Source organism: Cylas formicarius, unplaced genomic scaffold, assembly GCF_029955315.1.
Source record: "Cylas formicarius isolate icCylForm1 unplaced genomic scaffold, icCylForm1.1 PGA_scaffold_7__23_contigs__length_41026272, whole genome shotgun sequence".
Classification (NCBI taxonomy): Eukaryota; Metazoa; Arthropoda; class Insecta; order Coleoptera; family Brentidae; genus Cylas; species Cylas formicarius.
The window spans coordinates 6,868,245-6,887,029 of NW_026844352.1; the positions used below are offsets into that span (position 1 = coordinate 6,868,245).

An 18,785-nucleotide genomic window follows, 5' to 3' on the forward strand; every position below is an offset into this window, starting at 1 on the left:
ACAACACAGTATTGTAGAGAATCAGATTAAAAGGTGAACAACGGAGGTTCGCCTTGATAGTGTTTACCGTACTGTTATAATATTTATAGTGTTCGATGATAACATCATTAAAACCCATTTTTCATATATCCGTTTTTGGGACTAAGATGGAAGACGTTCACAACATAAAAAGAAACTTTAATGGAACTTAACATAGACTTTGGACCTCAATAAGTCGAGAGAACCAGTTGGTGCTCTCACGTAGACGGATCTACAAATTTTAAAATCTTCAGAAAATTTTAGAACTTAATTTTATAATTGATAAAGATCTAAAACCATAACGGTCAAAGATTAGAACGCTGAAAGTAATTTATCGTGGAGTTAAGAGTTAAGGAGTCACCAAGCTTAAATGTAAAGAAGTATGGTCTAACCCAGAGGAAGCACAATAGGTCTCCTGAGGCCTAAGTGCTGTAGTGTAAGCTCAAACTGAAGATACAGAAGTGTGTAACATCATTAAAAACAATTTCTCCTATATCAATTTTTGGGACTAAGATGAATGACGGCGACAACATAAAAAAGAGACACGAGAATTGAACTTTGCACTACGAGAAGTTGAGAGAACCAGATCATGCTGAAACGTAAGAGTAGAGGATCTATAAATTTTAGAATCTTCGGCAAATAGTAGCACTTAATTTTATAATTGATACAGATCTAAAACTATAACGGTCCAAGATTAGAACGCTGAGAGTAATTTATCGTGGAGTTAAGAGTTAAGGAGTCACCAAGCATAAATGTAAAGAAGCATGGTCTATTCCAGAGGAAGCACAATAGACCTGCTGAGGCCTAAGTGCTGTAGTGTAAACTCAAACTGAAGATACAGAAGTGTGTAACATCATTAAAAACCATTTTTGCTATATCAATTTTTGGGACTAAGATGAATGACGCCAACAACATAGAAAACAGACCAGAATTGATCTCGGACGTATGAGCAGCTCGTTTTAATGGTCGTTTCGGCATTGGGACGACGGAAAACGAACGATTACGATTATTAATTTTATGGTAAATACTGATCCGGTTCGTTAACCGAAGAAACCGATCCGATCCTTTCTACGACGAAAGCAACCTCGCAGGTGTTTCTTCGAACCTCGACTATTTTTATTGTCGCAATAGGAATTTTTCATTACCCGACCGAAAGGTTCCGTTCGGCTGTTCTATTAATAGAACGAACGTACGGAAATTAAATATTTTAGAATGATTCGCGGGCCTCCTTTTTTTGTTCCTTTCTTCCGGGCAACGGAGGCGGATGATTAACGAGTTTCGTAATGAATTTGAATTTTTATTACGTTGTTATGGTTTTCGCCCCCTCTCGGGCCCCTCTTAACAGATACCATTTTCGTATAGATCGGCGGCAATGGCCGCTCATTGGTAATAAATAAAATCAGCTTGGTTCTTCTCCTTTTTTATTTTTATGGCCACTACTACCAGGATCATTCGGCAGTGTCGATTTCTCTTAAGTCCCAGAAGGGTACCTTGATGAAACAGACTTGGCAGACAGTCGCCTGACATCCACCGCTAGGTAAAGGCGTTCATATGGCCACTTCAACCCTGCTATGCGTTTCGCGATGTCGGTTACCTTTGTTCTCTCTTTAATGATTTTGTTAGGAATTTGTTTGTCAAGGAACAGATGAAACCTACATGGAGAGGTATAAGGTATTGTGGTCGATTTTCCGTCAGTAGCTCTTGGTGATACACTTTAATAATAATAACAATAATATTTTTTGTTTCCATTGACTTTTAACAAAAGTATCGGATAATGTCAACAAGTAAAAAAAAACATTAGTACACTAAAATACAAGCTTTAAGAACAGATACGTACAAACACACAAAGTATGCTTCGATAGAATAAAAAACGTTTTTATTCAAAATAAGCTTTAATTTTTGCTTAAATAAATGGACACGCAATATCTGTTTGACGGACAAAGGCAACTTATTATATAAAATCATAGAGCTGTTAGTTACTTTGGCTAACTTTTGACTGGTCATGCAATAATTAGATAGACTCTTTATGTAAATTATGCTATTTAATATAAAAAGAGAAGGAACCGTTAAAATATTTAATTTTGGGAACAGGGTTCTACAAGAGTGACCACGAGACTTCCCCAACATTGTTCGAACAATACGTTTTTGTTGAAGCTGAAGCTGAAGATCCACACTCGACCGCAGTCGCCAATTTGGCCTGTCCAGGAAAAATCCTTTCTAACCGATAAGCTCTTGTTCAAATCCCTAAGCTAAAACAATATTATCTCAGTATTTGTCCCGTTCAAACAAATACCGTTACGCTCACAATATCGGGTATACCACTTACTGCCCTAGTGGCCAAGAACGTGAGATCTTCCAGACTCCTAGGTGTCACTGTCACAGCAGTATCATCTGCATATAAGGAAACATAATTGTCTGGGAAAGAATCAGATATATCATTAATAAATATTATAAATAATAAAGGCCCCAGTATGCTTCCCTGTGGGACACCTCTGGTGAGTTCTATAGATGAGGATCTAACCACAGAAGTATCACTTCTAAGCACAATTCTTTGGTCGCGACCCTTCAAAAATGATTGAATCCAGGCGTAACTATTCCCCCGTATACCGCAATTATTTAACTTATTCAACAACAAATTAATATCAAGCACATCAAAAGCTCATTTGAAGTCTAAGAACATACATAATGTTTTATTATTCTGATCCAGGTTCGAGACTATTTGATTATATAAGGAAACTAAACAGTCTTGAGTAGATAATCGATTGCGACAACTAAACTGAGAATTTGAGAAAAATTATTTTGGAAAAAGCCGATAGAAGTGATATTCCACGGTAATTTGAAATACACCTAAAAAAGACAGATTAATCAAAAAAGTAAGAGGTTCAACTATAAAATCTGTAACACGTTTTATTAATGAACAGAGTATTTCGTCGTACCCAGCTGAATCTTTTTTGTAACTGACGAAATAATGCATCGAAGTTCAACGCCCGTGAAAGGAGGATAGACTTCGACTTGAGGATTTTTTATTGGTTGTTTGTGTTGTTTTTATATTATTTCTCTTACGCAATTCACAACACATTCAGAGGTCGCGTGTAAATCGACATACTCGCTAACTTCATCATCAATGAAGTAATCTGGAAACTTTTTATGATTAGGTAGATTACTTTCATTTTTTATAATCGTCCACGCCGTTTGAGATTTGATAACGGAGGTTGTAAGAAGTTTATTGTAAAAACTTTTTTTAGCATTCTTAAGTACTTTTTTATAATTCTATAGTTGGTTAAAATTTCATTACTCTTGGTATATTTAAAATATTTGTGCAAGTCTCCAAGTAACTCACCTCGTTCCACAATTTCAACGGAAAGCCACCCTTTTTTGGCTCTGTGGCCCTGGGCATGCATCTTTGATATGGAAAAGACGAGTCTAACAATTTCTGAAATTTTTTATAGAATAAGTCAAATTTCTCTTCACTTGTACCAACATCATCAAACAAAAACTGCCAGTCCACCCTAGATACGTCAACCTGAAATTCATTAATATTACTTTCACTTTTAAAACAACGTTTGTAGAAAAAAGATGGAGGAAAGTTGCAAAAAGGTAGATAGCATTTGCATAAAATGGAAGCAACAGTAGAACTGGCAATAAACAATTCACGCAATAGTTCATCCAAGCAATCTACAAAAGTATCAACGCTTCCGGGAGGAGAACGAAACCATTATATAATTGTTAATATTAAGTAGGGTTATCTCGTCGTAATTATGGTTACATTTTTGCATATCTCTACACCAAGTGTCTGATACACACACTTCATCCGGAAGTTCTCTTTGATCTTTGATCTTAACAGAAAACGATAGGGTGGGGCATTCTGCACCTCTAACATCGTGTATCTTCCAGTCTTGACCTTTGCTTACCGATGATAAAATCACTTATTTGGGTCTACGTGTATTTATGCTTGTGGAATCCATTCTTAGTTTTTAATCAGAGAAGTGGGGAGAAAAACAGTAGCGGCTTTAAATACTAAAAATACAATTAAATAGTAGTACTATTAATTCGAGGAACAATGTTTAATTGACTATTTTAAGAGAAAATCTGCAAGAGAGTGCACAAAAACTTGGGTTGGATCATCACTATTATCTCTAGGCAAGGCCTAAATCGCTACTTTAGAGGTTTTATTCGAAAAAGGGAAGGAGAAAAAATAACACAAAAACTAGTGCCAAGAAGCTGTCATAAATTTAAAAGGTTACCCAACGAACGATTAATCGCGTTTTATATGAGCGGAGCGCCGCTCCTTAGCCAGGCAGTCGACAATAAAAACCGTGCAGCACGAAAATACGAAACATTGATGTTTAAAGAATATTATTAACTGCAATTTTTTGTGTGTCGAATTGGAATTTGTTTTTAACACTTTTATTGATAACCATGTGACGCAATCACAAAAATAAAACTATAAGTATCATACTAAAGCCTGAGCATAATACAACCATTAGAAACATATTTATATAAACCTCAAGAGCTCAAAATAGCTTCTATATATATGCATTGTGGCTGAGCCTCTTATAAAAGATTATGCGTTATGATGAGGTTTCTTGAAGGACAGCAGTAATTCAGTACAAGAAACGGCAAAACGAAGCGGTTTTGTTTTTTGTATATGGAAAAGTGATGCTATAGCCACCTTCCGGATCCGCCGTATAAAAAGGCAAACAAATAACAGGTGTCCAGATGTGAACGCTAAAAGCATAGCCAATTTACAGGAAAGAAGCTTTAAGGAAATTGTTTTGTTATTCAAGGTTCTAAGGTAGCATAAAACCAGCGCCGGGTCCCATGATTTTGTCTCGGTATTAATTAAAAAATGCCCTTAAAAAATCGCTTTATCCCATTTTCTTGAGCTATTTTGGTCCAAGAATCATCTATGGTATCATAAGGAGCCCTTCTATTAAATTCCTCTTGGAGGAACTCTGCTTCCTTGCACCACAAAAACGCCACCACAACTTCCACCCTATATTATATTGCTTCAGTGTAGATGATTTTATCGAAGTTAAAGCGGCTGCTGGCACTCCTCGTGATCAGGGCTGAAAGTTGAAGTTGTTAGGTTGAACGTAAATTGGAGGACATTTCTGAAATTGGAAACGAAGGTCTAAAGTAAAGGCGTCACAATGCCAGGAAACAAATCTTGCAAGAAGGTCTATGTGCTCCAAAGATAACACAACAAATAACTTTACAAAAATATTTATATATTTAATTCCCATATAAATGTTATATATGAGGCAAAGCTTTTTCTTTATACATCAATGCCAGATATTTGAAGAAAGTTTGTTCAATCTGGGGAATTGGATATCTCCAAACCTATTAACATACGCAATGGCGGTTGTGTGGTCTATTCGTAACAGAATATTATGACCACGCAGGCTATTAGCGAAACATTTTGAATAATCTATCCCATTCGAACTAATACTCTTCGTGCAACAAAACAAAATCTTGTGGACGACGGGTAATATTTTTAATTCGCATTCATTTATTTTCATTTGTTGGATACAGCATTTTGATTCAGTTATAAAATTATTTTTGATCCTTTGCAAAATGGCTTCAAATATACCGCTAAAAAAAACCTAAATCGGTTGATCCAACGTATTGGTAAAAATGGTGTAGACACTTGTATATATATATATATATATATATATATATATATATATATATATATATATATATATATATATATATATATATATATATATATATATATATATATATATATATATATATATATATATATATATATATATATATATATATAGGGAGAGAGAAAAAAACCAAGACAATGACATACTTTTCTCATAAATACGAATATTTGTTATTTTGGTAAAACGGCGAAACTGAGACGACAGTAAAGAGATATCAAATGTGATACGGGAAACACGACCTCGTGGTTCACGAATGGGTCAATAGCATCTCCGAGAGAGATCAAGGCCGTGAACGTAAAATATTATGCCGGCACAAAGAGAACTGATCGCCAGTGTGACGAAGACGACAAATAAAGAGATCTCGTTTTATGCATATTAATATTAAGTCACAAAACGTATACGTATATTCGGTACATCCTTGTAAAATCTTCTTTTATGGTTCGATTTTGATTTTTCTTTGTTGGATGGATCTCTGAAAAATGTACTAAAATTTTGTGTTGCCCATTGCTTCAACTCAAAGTTATAGCCAAATGGGACTATTTAATAAAAGAGAGAGAAGAGAGAAACGCTATTACCCTATACCAATTTATAATAATGTTTCGATACAGGGTGTTTGAAATATCGTAAAATCCTTTTTTATAAAACTTCTGGGTTCCTTCTGAGTCAGTTTTTGTTGACTCGAACTAGCTCACTTTTCGCCTGTTGGCTTCTTCAGAGCTTGACTGAAACTAGCTCGCATGTTTTACTCTGTACCTGCTTATATATTGTTTGAGAGGGGCGGAGCTAATTGAGAGGCATAAACACCGTCTCGGATGACTGATTTTCATATTGATGACAGGTAGAGACCTGAGACCTGAGAGACCTGAATTTTAGTTTTATCGAATAAAATTTTATGTCTGGATTCGTGATTGTGTTCGGGAACTGCTGATTAGTTTGTCTTAGTCTTAAGGCTCTTTCATGTTCTTTGAGCCTAGCTGCAATATATTTTTTGCATATGCATGGAATGCTGTAAACTCCTGGAATTTCAAATGGAATTTTGTCTTTGACGGATCGGATGTTGGGATATTTTTGGTAAATCTGGTTTTGACGTTATATTTCTTTAGAAGAGATATGTGGTCAGAGATGTTTTGAATGTAAGAAAGGACAACCGTGGCAAGTGTGGGATTGCTCTCGGTTTCATTGCACCAAATAAAAACCCAGGGCTACCAGTGCTGTGGTGACATAGATGGGCATATTTTGGGTACGATATTTATAAATCAAAAGTTAAGTTATTTGCCGCTCACAATGTTGTGCAAGTTAAAAATTTTCTTAACCTGGAATATCTCAGGGATTGGATAGAGAACGACGGAACTATGGATTGGCCAGCGAACAGCCCCGACTTAACTTTAATGGATTTTTTTCTTTTGGGGACACATAAAAAATCACGTGAGCAGAGACAATCCGAAGACGTTACTAAATGCAATTTGGTTTTTTGTTTACCTTGATATTTCTAAAAACAAAAAGGTTACAGCCAATTAAAATGTTATCAAGACAAAAATGAACGCACTGCACACGAGAGCCAATATATGGCCACCTAAAGATTTACATGAGATTTCCTATGTTCCTTTGGCCCGGTATAGACAGAATTCGGGATATTTTTAATTTTTATCCAAGATTTTAAGTAAAATCCTGCAGATAATCCTGCGACACAAACGTACGTATAATACGACTAAAAATATATTGCATTTATTGCTTTGACGTTTTAAGTATTTACAAAGTGCAAACCTTCGCAGGACCGTGGTAAAATCCATCCCAACATATGTTTATTCTGCAAATATTTATTAGAATCTTACAATGAAACATTTTTTTGAAGGTTCCTGTTTTTTAACACTTTAAAATGTGGTGACCGTGGAACGAAGCAGATGTTCCCTTGTTAGAAGAAGACATGGAAAACAACGCAGAATTTGAAGAAGTGGAGGTGGTAGTCGAACCTAACTACAATTTAGGAGACGAACTAGCGGATTCATTTTTCCTCGAATGCTAAACAAATTGTTTTGAATGTTTATAATTTTATAAGAAATTCAGAATGGAGTAATAAACAGTAAGCAAAATTAATCACGGTGTCGGTTGTAAAAGCACTATATTTTTGGTGGAAGTATAATGCGAATTTCAACACGTGACGCAAATGCAACCGGCTCGCCATTCATCGCATGGAAAATCGGGTCAGACACAATAGCCGTATTTTTTTCGTTTAAAGACGAAACTCATCGGCTAAGGCGTTCAGCTGATCAAATTCAAAGTGCCGAAAATCGCGGTAAATTTGTTTTTGTGACACTCGAAGCAGGAGGGGGCGCCAATCGAGAGACGCGAACAACAAACGGACGTGCTGAAAGTCAGGCGTTCCGTGTTTATTTATGTTTCTGGCGGGGCTATTTTTATTGCAGTGGGAGCCCCGAGTCCTCCATAGAGTCTACTCGTTAAAAAAAAAACGATATTCCTAAAAGGAAAATCAATTGAAAATGCCAACGCGTGATTTAGAACTGTACCGTGAGTTTAATTTATCTTGATAACATTTTAATTAGCTCTAACTTTTTTGTTGTTACAGATATGAAGGTAAACAGAAAAAAAAACAAAATGTAGGGTTAATAGCCGAGTGACGAATAAAACAAAACACTGTCAATTTTCTGACATATAAGCCTACACATTATATATGTGTTTAATAGAATATCTTATTACGATTACAATGATGTAACACACTCTCTATTTTAGTTCACTCATTTTTGACAAATTAGCAAAAATAGGGAATTTTTCGTTAGAAGTTATATTAGGTTAATAATTGCTAATGCATAAGCCTTACTTTCTTTATTATATTATTATATATAATTAACATATGAACGATTTTTATGATAACTATGATTCAAAATCGTTAAAACCTGTCGGACGTTATTAAATTAATAAGTGATATTAAACATAAAACTTTGTATACTTCATATGGCATAGCTCCTCGAACTGAACTGAAATGATTAAAAACAAGAATAAGATGCATTTCCTAGAGTGCATCTAATTCATTCAATAAAATGTTACACATTTTAAAAGTTATTTGGGAGGAGTTTGAACTTGCTTCAACGAAGAAGCACTCTGCTTACATCATATAGTAATGGGAAGCAATGAGGATGTGTTGCACTATAGTGAATGCTTTTCAAGTCTCAAATCATATTTATTGGAGCATTTGGCAGAGTATGAAGTGGAATTGGAGTAAAGTGCTGAAAATATAGCTACTCATGCGCGGGAGCATATTCATACTAATGAAACAATTCTTACATTAGGCCAACATTTGAATTGTTTTTAAAGTCAGCCCCAAGAAAAGGGCTTTTAATGTGAACATTTTAATTAATTAATTTTAATGTGAACATTTAATGAAGGCGCTTCTCTGTATAATGGACATTCAAAGGCCGAAAATTTAATAACCAATAAGCTTTTGTTCAAATCCCTAAGCGAAAATAACACCATCTCAGTTTTTGTCCCGTTCAAATACCGTTACGCTCACAATATCTTGCCGTACCACTTACTGCCCTAGTGGCCAAGAACGTGAGATCTTCCAGACTCCTAGATGTCACTGCCACAGCAGTATCATCTGCATATAAGGAAACAATTGTCTGGGATAGAATCAGATATATCGTTAATAAATATTATAAATAATAATAAAATAAAAAAATTGTATTAGCACAATTTTAATCCCTGCAACAACAATAATTATTTACAAATTAAAGTAGAAGAAAAGCACTAGAAATGACAAGACACACTAAAGTAAAAAAATCTACCAATATATCAGTCCATAAAATGTTTTTTAACACATTATTATTCTTATTATGTCTATTTAAAAAATCCAAACAAAACTACATCTTGCTTTGACATTGTCCTGCACTTAGTTTTTGAGTTTTACGAAATTTAAGTGCATTATATTGATCCCCGAGAAATACCTGTATCTTCAAATACTCTGGTAATATAGGAAACTGGATGTGCTTCATAGAATCCGAATGTGTTTGCTTTATTTTCTCCAGATTTCAGCATACCTTTTTAGCATTTTATACGTTACCGTTTTCTGCAAATTTCTCTGGCAGCCTTAGAAACATCTGTTTTGAAGGAGCTCGACGCTCTGGGTAAAGTCTAATACGCTGACGACGAGTTGCGGTTGCACTTTTATTATTCAGTAGTCACAGCACTCTGAAATTACATAAAAAATTCAAGATATTCAATTAAAAAAGGCATGATAGTGTTTTGTTCACCAAATTTAATAAGAAAAACTCAGAACACTCAAAATCACGAGCATGCCGAACCCTGAGGCACTCCGAATGTGGTATTTTTTACTTCAGCCTACCTGTTGCCTGTCTAGAATGTAAAATGAGAACAAACCTAATAGAAGAAGAATATTTTATTATTGTATCTATTTTCGCGTTTAAAATAAAAAATAAAAACCAAGCACGCTTTATTTTCAACATGGAGCGTTTCTTTCGATACACACCTTGTATAACAGAGATGTCTGCCTTTTTTCACTGCAGATGGTGGTGGTTTAAACAAACTCCGGTCCGCGAAAGGCCTCCATACTGACCGGACTTCGTAGCTGCGCGTATTTTTATCGCTCGACGTTAGATTTCACTAACTGTAAAGGGCAATAACCCATGTTTCGCGCTCGTTGTCTGGGCGTTGGGTAAGCGACAGCGGCCGAACCACCTGTTGGCGTTAAAGTTCATTTCTCGGTCGACTGGTCGAAAGTAAACGTCCTGCGTCCAAAAGTTTCCATAGAAATGATATTGGTTAGTCTTTATTTAATGAAGCTTCGAGAAACTGACAGAATTCTGACTCCTACTTCATCTTTTCCTGCATCCACCAAACTTACCGATGAACATTTAGATTCAGATTCTATTCTACTCTATTGTGACTCTCTCCAGAGTTTTATCAAGGTTCATTTACAGCTTCGATAGTGGCTTTTTAGTGTAGCTTTTTGACTAAGGTTTGGTTATTCCCAGCAGTGTTGCTTGGTGTTTTCTTCCACTCTCATTAACTTTGGATGTCTCTTAAGTCGGCAGTGACTCGCCAGTAGACCTACCATTTTCCTTATGGCCTTTTTTTTTCTAGCTCGGAGAGCCAAAGCCTTTAATATAGTAAGTCGTAGGTTATTAATAAACAAATTAGACTGAATTGGTATTAGTGGTTTTGTGCTGGATCTATTCAAGAGCTACCTCCATAACAGAAAATCAGAATTAAGAATGTTATCAGTAGCAAACAAACTGCTCACTGTGGAATACCATAGTTTTAGGTTATAAAATTCATTTCTCGGTCGACTAGTCCAAGGTGAACGAATGGCCAGTCTTCAGATGGAAGCTGGTAGGCGTAGGTGGTGCTATTGGTCAGTCTTTGCTTTATAAAGCTTCAACAAACGGATAGAAATCTGCCTCCTACTTCATCTTTTCCTGCGTACATCAAACCTATCGATGACGATTCGGATTCAGATTCTATTCTATTCTACTGTGGTCGTCTCCATAGCTATTGAACTTTATCAAGGTTCGTCTGCAATTTCGATAGTTACTTTTCGGGGTTGCTCATTGCCTATGCTTTCTGAAGTCGTTAATTTAGAAAGTATGACGTATTTTCCAGAAATTGTTATCTTTCACAAAATACGAATTGATTTTAAAATTCAGATCTATTGTATTATATTTTTATTATTATTATTATTTGAGGTGTTAATAATAAATAAGCAGGACTCGCAAAAATTGGCACGAAAATCTCTTTATCGTGTTGATCTTGACCCAGTCAATTAATCAAAGGCAACGAAAGGCCATCATTATCTTCAACCGCAACTTCTGCGTCTATTCCCTGCTCGTTCCGATTCCTTAAAGGTCAGAATCGCTGGACGCATCGGACAGGAAACTCGAAATTCCTAACATCTCGAACCGCATTCCGATGCAAAGTGTTTATCTATATACGCAATTTGTTTTCGCGTTTCTGGCTGGGGTTTAAAAGGCGACTTTGCGCGAGTTCACTTTTTCCGTCTCTTTTCGCGTTCGGTAAACGGACAAAGATGGACGTACGCGAGCGACGCTCGACGGGGCAAACGACCGTCGGAATGCGTGACGTAATACGCGCGAACCGACTCAGTGCAAATATTTTACCGAATCGTAGAATGCACTTCGCGAGGCTGTCTATTTTATTATCTCTCTTCAATGTCGGTCGGGTTTCTCTTCGGTTTTAGCTTCGAGGTCGTTTTTTTTATTTGTTAACTTTTTCGTCGGTCAGTCCTTAGTGAACATTAATAAGTAAAAATGCAACCAAAAAACCAATATATTAGTATTTAAATGACATTTTTGGGACATAGAATGTGTCCGAGATTCGCTTCTCTATACAGGGATGATGAATTCATTCATAAATTATGAATTGATTTTTAGAGATTAAGAATTTTAACTCAGAAATTACGACGTATTTTCCCTCAATTCTGATTTGTTTTCCCGAAATTCTGAATTTGCTCAGAAATTCCGACATATTTCCAGAAATTCTGAATTAAGTCAGAAATTCGGTCATATTTGCAGAAAATCATACGTATTATTTAAAAGCTATGAATTAGTTTAACATTAAATTGGTTTTTAGAAATTATGAATTAACTCAGAAATTACAACTTATTTTCCAGAAGTTATGATTTAATTCTCAATCCTCAATTGTTTTCCACATATTTTCAATTAAGTCAGAAATTCTGTCATATTTCCAGAAAACCATACGTATTTTCTAAAAGCTATGAATTAGTTTAAAAATTAAATTGTTTTTTAGAAATTATAAATTAACTCAGAAATTACAACTTATTTTCCAGAGGTTATGATTTAATTCAGAAATTATGACGTATTTTCCAGCAATTCTGACTTGTTTTCAGAAATTACAACTTATTTTCCAGAGGTTATGATTTAATTCAGAAATTATGACGTATTTTCCAGCAGTTCTGACTTGTTTTCCATAAATTTTGAATTAAGTCAAAAATTCTGTCATATTTCTAGAAAACCATATGTATTTTCTAAAAGATATGAATTAGTTTAAAAATTAAATTGTTTTTTTAGATATTATGAATGAACTCAGAAATTACAACTTATTTTCCAGAAATTATGATTTAATTCAGAAATTCTGAAATATTTTCCAGCAATTGGGACTTGTTTTCCATAAATTTTGAATTAAGTCAGAAATTCTTTCATATTTTCAGAAAACCATACGTATTTTCTAAAAGCTATGAATTAGTTTAAAAATTAAATTGTTTTTTAGAAATTATGAATTAACTCAGAAATTACAACTTATTTTCCAGAAGTTATGATTTAATTCAGAAATTATAACGTATTTTCCAGCAATACTGACTTGTTTTCCAGAAATTCTGAATTAAGTCAGAAATTCTGTCATATCTCCAGAGAACCATACTTATTTTCTAAATGCTATGAATTAGTTTAAAAATTAAATTGTTTTTTTAGAAATTATGAATTAACTCAGAAATTACAACTTATTTTCCAGAAGTTATGATTTAATTCAGAAATTGTAACGTATTTTCCAGCAATACTGACTTGGTCTCCAGAAATTCTGAATTAAGTCAGAAATTCTGTCATATTTCCAGAAAAATATACTTATTTTCTAAATGCTAGGAATTAGTTTAAAAATTAAATTGTTTTTTAGAAATTATGAATTAATTCAGAAATTACAACTTATTTTCCAGAAGTTATGATTTAATTCAGAAATTATGACGTATTTTTCAGCAATTCCGACTTGTTTTCCAGAAATTCTGAATTAATTCAGAAAGTCTGAAACATTTACAGAAATTCATACGTATTTTCTAAAAGCTATGAATTACTTTAAAAACTCAGAGATTCTGACATATTTCCTATTAATATTATTATATTATAATTCGAAATTGTTTTACAAAAGTTATGAATTAATTCAGAAATTATGACTTGTCTTCTAGAAACTATGAATTGACTCAAAAATTTCGACTTATTTTCCAGAAGTTATAAATTTTGGATATACGTGGGATAAGAACAAAGTTGGAACCTTTCGCAAAAATTGAGAATTTTCTGTCTCAGCAAGTTGATGCGATGATATGTTTACCACGGTGTTTGAAGTAAATTCTAAAGTGGTAAAAAGAAAATTCTCTTATAATAACTCTTCAAATATATTTTTTTACGGAAATGCGGGTTGTTAGCGCGAGCATATTCGGAGATTCCATCCGAATCACGTGGGGAACTTTAAAACGACCATAAATGAAGCCAGTTGGGAAAACAACTCGGCGGAGATGATGCACGTGGAAGTTTAAATGGACCTGCAGGAAAGTATGACGCAGCTGCCGCATCACGAGTAAGACACAGCTGTGCAGATGTTTTATAGCAGCGAGTTGTGTGGAGAGAGAAAAAGAGATCATTAAATGCGGTACTTTAAAACGTCACAGATGTTATTGGGTAATATAAAAATAAAACACTACAAAAAAACTATAAAATTGTTACAAAAAAACTCTCGCAAAGGTTGTTTTTTTTTTTAAACATCATAATAAATTATTGGTTGCTAGTATGGACCGTAATACACCTAGGATGCTCGTATAATATCTTATCTCAATACGTATGACAAAAGGATTTGATCCTAAGCATATAATTTTATATATACGGAACAATAACCAATTTGAATGCTATGAATATTTTAAACAATTCTAATTATTCGCTTGGTTTTGGCACACGAAATTTTAAGTAGTTTTTAAGAAAAAATAACTTTTCGATTTTTTGGGGAAATCCAGGTTTTTGGAAAAATGTGTTTTTTACAAAAATTTTTAAAAACATGCATCCGTGGAAGTGATTTTTATTTAATGTTTTTACCTATCTATGGGATTTTTCACAAGGTGGCCACAAATGACCATAAAAAAAAATGTTTTTTTGTAATTAAAAAAAAACACCTTTTGGCACTTTTATTTGGTTTGGGATTTAATTTTATATCATTTCGTATATGCAGCTTTTATTACAAAAATTGGTAGTATAGAAGTAGAAGTTGTGGTCAATTCTCGTCCATTTCAAAAACAACACTTCATCTGAACGTATGTCCTAACTTGTGAGATACAAGGTGGTAAAGTTTTCAAAAATATAATATATATTTTTTTAATATCTGTAATACCGCTTTAGATATTTTAATGAAATTTGGCACTCATGTATCAAGAGGCATTATTTAATGAACCATAGTTGTTTTAAAATACACCAGTGGCGGGCGTACTGAATTTCACATGTCTGTTTTGGCAGATATTGATGATTGATGATATTGATTGAACGCCACTGATTTCTTAATTATAGTTTCAATCTCGAATCATTTCTAATTAAATTAAAAAAAAAGAATGCAAATGCCCTGTATACGAGATGTGTTGAAAAAGTAAAGCGACTTTTAAGTTTTATCAAAAAGTATTTATTTATTTATCAAAATAAATGTTGTCCCCTTGAAAGTAATACTCCCCTACACTTGTGCCAACGGTTTTTCCAATCCTAGAAGCACTTTGTTTCCTTCGTTCCAAACCTCCATCCTTTCATTGGTTTCTTAAGGTTTGGGAACAGGAAAAGTCGCAGGGGGCCATATCCGGCGAATATGGTGGCCGAGGCATGATTGTGGTTTTGTTTTTGGCCAAAAAGTTAGACACAAGCAACGATGAGTGAGCAGTTGCATGGTCGTGATGTAAAATCCATGAATTTTTTTTTACGCTTTCTTCGTATTGCTTCTCGCAAACGGGGCATAACTTCAAGCTAAGACACTTTATTGTTTGATAAACAAGCTCCTTTTGTCGTTTCTAAGATAACCAAAATCTATCCTCCTTGGTCAACACATACTATTCGTGAAATGATGAGAGTTTAAAAAATCCAAATATATGGCTGCTTATAAGGAAATAAGGAATGCAAGTGCAGTAAAGTCTGTTCATAGATATCAGAAAGTGACTAACTGATACGAATTAAGGAAAGACCCGGGCAAGCTGTAAGAATGAAATATGACCGAACAGGTCCGTACTTTGCTTAGAATTTAATTATTTGGGGTTTTGTTAGGAAAGGTACTAAACAATATATATTTATTTATGTATGTATTTATATTTAAATCTAAAATAAAATTACAAATTATTTTTATTACCCACTTAAAGTACTTAAAATTATTCACATAATATATCAGTGTCACTATCGCTATTATCGCCTGTTCTAATTATTATTTGCTCTATATTATTTGCAATATGGGTATACGATTGTTCTGCTTTTTCTATATGTTTAACAGAATTTACCCAACTTTGTGGAGGGATGTTAAAAACTTCGGTTTCTATAAGTTTGAGGACATTGGAGTTAACACGGGGAAAAACATTGTTACGACTAATGGTAGATTTCAGTTGGTGCCCAACATGTTCAATGGGATTAAATATACAGTGGTAAGGCCTTAAAACTGTATGCCCTAAATTTTTTGCATAATTATCACAGACGTACTCCTTTTGTAAGTTCAAGCTTTGTAGAACCTCAATTAATTGCTTTTTGGTATAATCTTCGTGAAAATAAATGTCGTTATTATGCATGTAGTTTTGGATGGTTGCTTTTGTGTCACATGAGGAAGAGGTTTTAGTCAACTGTCTACTGTGATAACTTGCATTGTCCATTGCAATGATGCTGTTAGGGGGAATGTTTGGAACTAGTTGGTTTTTAAACCATCTTTCAAATAAATCAGCGGTGGTGTCTTCATGGTAATCCAGAAAGAATCTTTAATATTTTTCGCAGACAGAGAAAGTCCATTTGGAATCCAACCATCTTTAGAGCCAGCATGCAAAATAGTTATTCTTTTACCTCTTCTTGATGGCGCGTTTGTTTTACACTTATCAGTTGAGTCAACCCAACCCTTTTCGTCGTATAACTGGTAAATTTTACGAGGTATTATATCTTGATCACTTTCATCTACACTGGAGAAAATGTCAGCATCGCTTCTTTTTTTTCTCGCTGAAATGGGATTATTCACAATTTTCCATACAGTTGATGTTGGAATTTTCGTCAATGTGGCCATTTCTCCTAAAGATGCTTGCTTGCTGGCACCACGTTCAATGAGAGTCAAATAAACATTGTTTATAACTTCCTTAGTCTCAATAGAATTGGGTTTTCTACATTTCGGCGGCAGCATCTCCTGATATATACTAGACTCGCACATTATTTTGCATAATTCGCACACGCTGTATTACACACGAAATAAGAATGATTACTAATAAACTTAAATTAAGTAGTATACCAAACCAGAGAATATTAAACACAGGTAGGTATAAAATAATTTTCTATTACGGACCACAATTTTACCTGAATTTAAATTCCGAAACTTTAGGTAATAATCTTGTTGCATTGTTGTTAATGACCACCCTTGGATAATCCCATTCTAATCAATCAATTTCTTATATCTATGAACAGACCATACCTAAACAAATTCGGCGTATTTGTCGTACAATTTCGATTCTAGGAATTCTAAACAGATATGGAAAACTTGAAATATGTTTAAATGTTGTAAATGACCGACTTTGGAAACACCACTTAAAAAATCCCAGTGATATTAATCATTATTTTACTTCTGTTTTTAGCAATATTAACAATTACCCCGAAACCACTTCTTTCTATAAAAATCGCAAGGTCAACTAGAAAGCATCATTTGCATTTAAACTCGCAACCATTGACTCAATTAAAGCGATTATTTCAAACTTTAAGTCAAATTCTGCTGTTGTTGATTGTGTACCTGCTAGAATGCTTCAGATGACCCTCCATATTACCGCGCCATACGTTACACATATTATTAATTGCTGTTTGGGAAGTAGGCAATTTTCCTAGTATTAAAAAATAATAATCCCAGCCAGTTCTCAGACCTTCGTCCAATCAGTATTCTGTCAACCTTCTTTAAAGTTTTGGAGAAAGTCATGAATATACAAATTTATGATTATGTTATTTCTAATCATATTGTCACTAACAGTCAATCTGTATTTCGTAAAAGTTTTAGTACCAGCAGTCTACTTTTACACATCAATGATCACATTATTAGTTCTTTCGATAATGGTCTTGCGACTGCACTTATATCTTTAGATTACTCTAAAGCCTTTGATCGGCTTGACCATAAACTTTTGTGCGCCAAATTGAGTTACTATGGCTTCGATGATGTTTCGATTCGATTTTTTGAAAACTACTTAGCTAACAGAAATCCGGAAGTTACCCTTGACAATGTAAGTTCCGAATTTCTCCCTGTTTCATCAGGTGTACCGCAATGTTCTGCTCTTGGACCTATATTATTCTTAATTTATATTTCTGTTATTTATAAATCCCTGGAATATTTCAATTTCCATTCATTTGCTGATGACACCCAGCTTATTTTTCTCCTCCGATCCAAAATTATTTGATATTGCTTCAATTTATATCAATTTGGATTTGCATAACTTATTTCTATATTCTTAATGCTAAAAAATGCAGTGTAATGTTCTTTTCTCCCAAATGTATTTGTTAATTAACAGTGAACGTTTGAAAATTGTGAATTGTAATAAAAACCTTGGTGTTATATTTGATTGTAGACTTAGATTCGTGGAATATGTATCTTTGTTGGTTTGGTTGGTTTCATGGTTTAGTCCTCTATAACCCATGTCTTGATAGTATTAATAAATATAGATTGCCAAAAAATCGAAACAGCTGTTTGATTTTTAATGTTATTCTTTTTATTTTTACTTTTAGTATCTTTCTATTGTCCCATATTACTATTACATTTATCTATTATACTATATTTAATTTATCAATGTAATTATAACATCCTATTTAGTTTTCAATTTAAACATTTGAATGGTTAAGTGGAGTAGCTTTTGCTAGACTTCGCTTCTTCTCTACTATATATTTGTATATAACAATATACAACAATAAAGGCAATTTATTATTATTCTTCTTCTGCTTCTTATTCCTACGTTAAGTCGAATGACTTGTATTTACTGGGTAATATTTAATCTTATTTGTGACTCTAATGACCAGCTATCTTGCCATCTTTTTTGTGGTCTTCGTCTTGATCTTTTCCCCTCGGGTTTTCCATCTCTTG

The 18,785-nt window shown here is 33.9% G+C and overlaps 2 protein-coding genes across 5 annotated transcripts in view; one reads left to right on the forward strand and one right to left on the reverse strand.

The window, feature by feature from the left end:
• The window catches only part of LOC132705337 (transcription factor AP-4), a 150,062-nt gene that overhangs the window by 106,536 nt on the left and 24,741 nt on the right, over positions 1-18,785 (forward strand). The window lies entirely within an intron of this gene.
• LOC132705338 (uncharacterized) lies at positions 1,942-10,258 on the reverse strand. Of its 3 annotated transcripts, none has more exons than XM_060675870.1 (5): positions 10,198-10,258; positions 9,772-9,899; positions 3,359-3,541; positions 2,324-2,409; positions 1,942-2,267 (listed from the first exon to the last, which is right to left on the reverse strand). In XM_060675870.1, exons 3-5 carry the CDS (start codon positions 3,417-3,419, stop codon positions 2,094-2,096), a joined length of 321 nt encoding a protein of 106 aa, XP_060531853.1. In that variant the 5' UTR covers positions 3,420-3,541; positions 9,772-9,899; positions 10,198-10,258; the 3' UTR covers positions 1,942-2,093. The 3 variants fall into 3 exon arrangements, 2 of the variants coding, with proteins under 2 accessions (XP_060531853.1, XP_060531854.1); XM_060675871.1 differs by lacking the exon at positions 10,198-10,258 and adding an exon at positions 9,962-10,009; XR_009619389.1 differs by lacking the exons at positions 9,772-9,899; positions 10,198-10,258 and having other exon boundaries at positions 2,324-3,152; positions 3,359-3,426.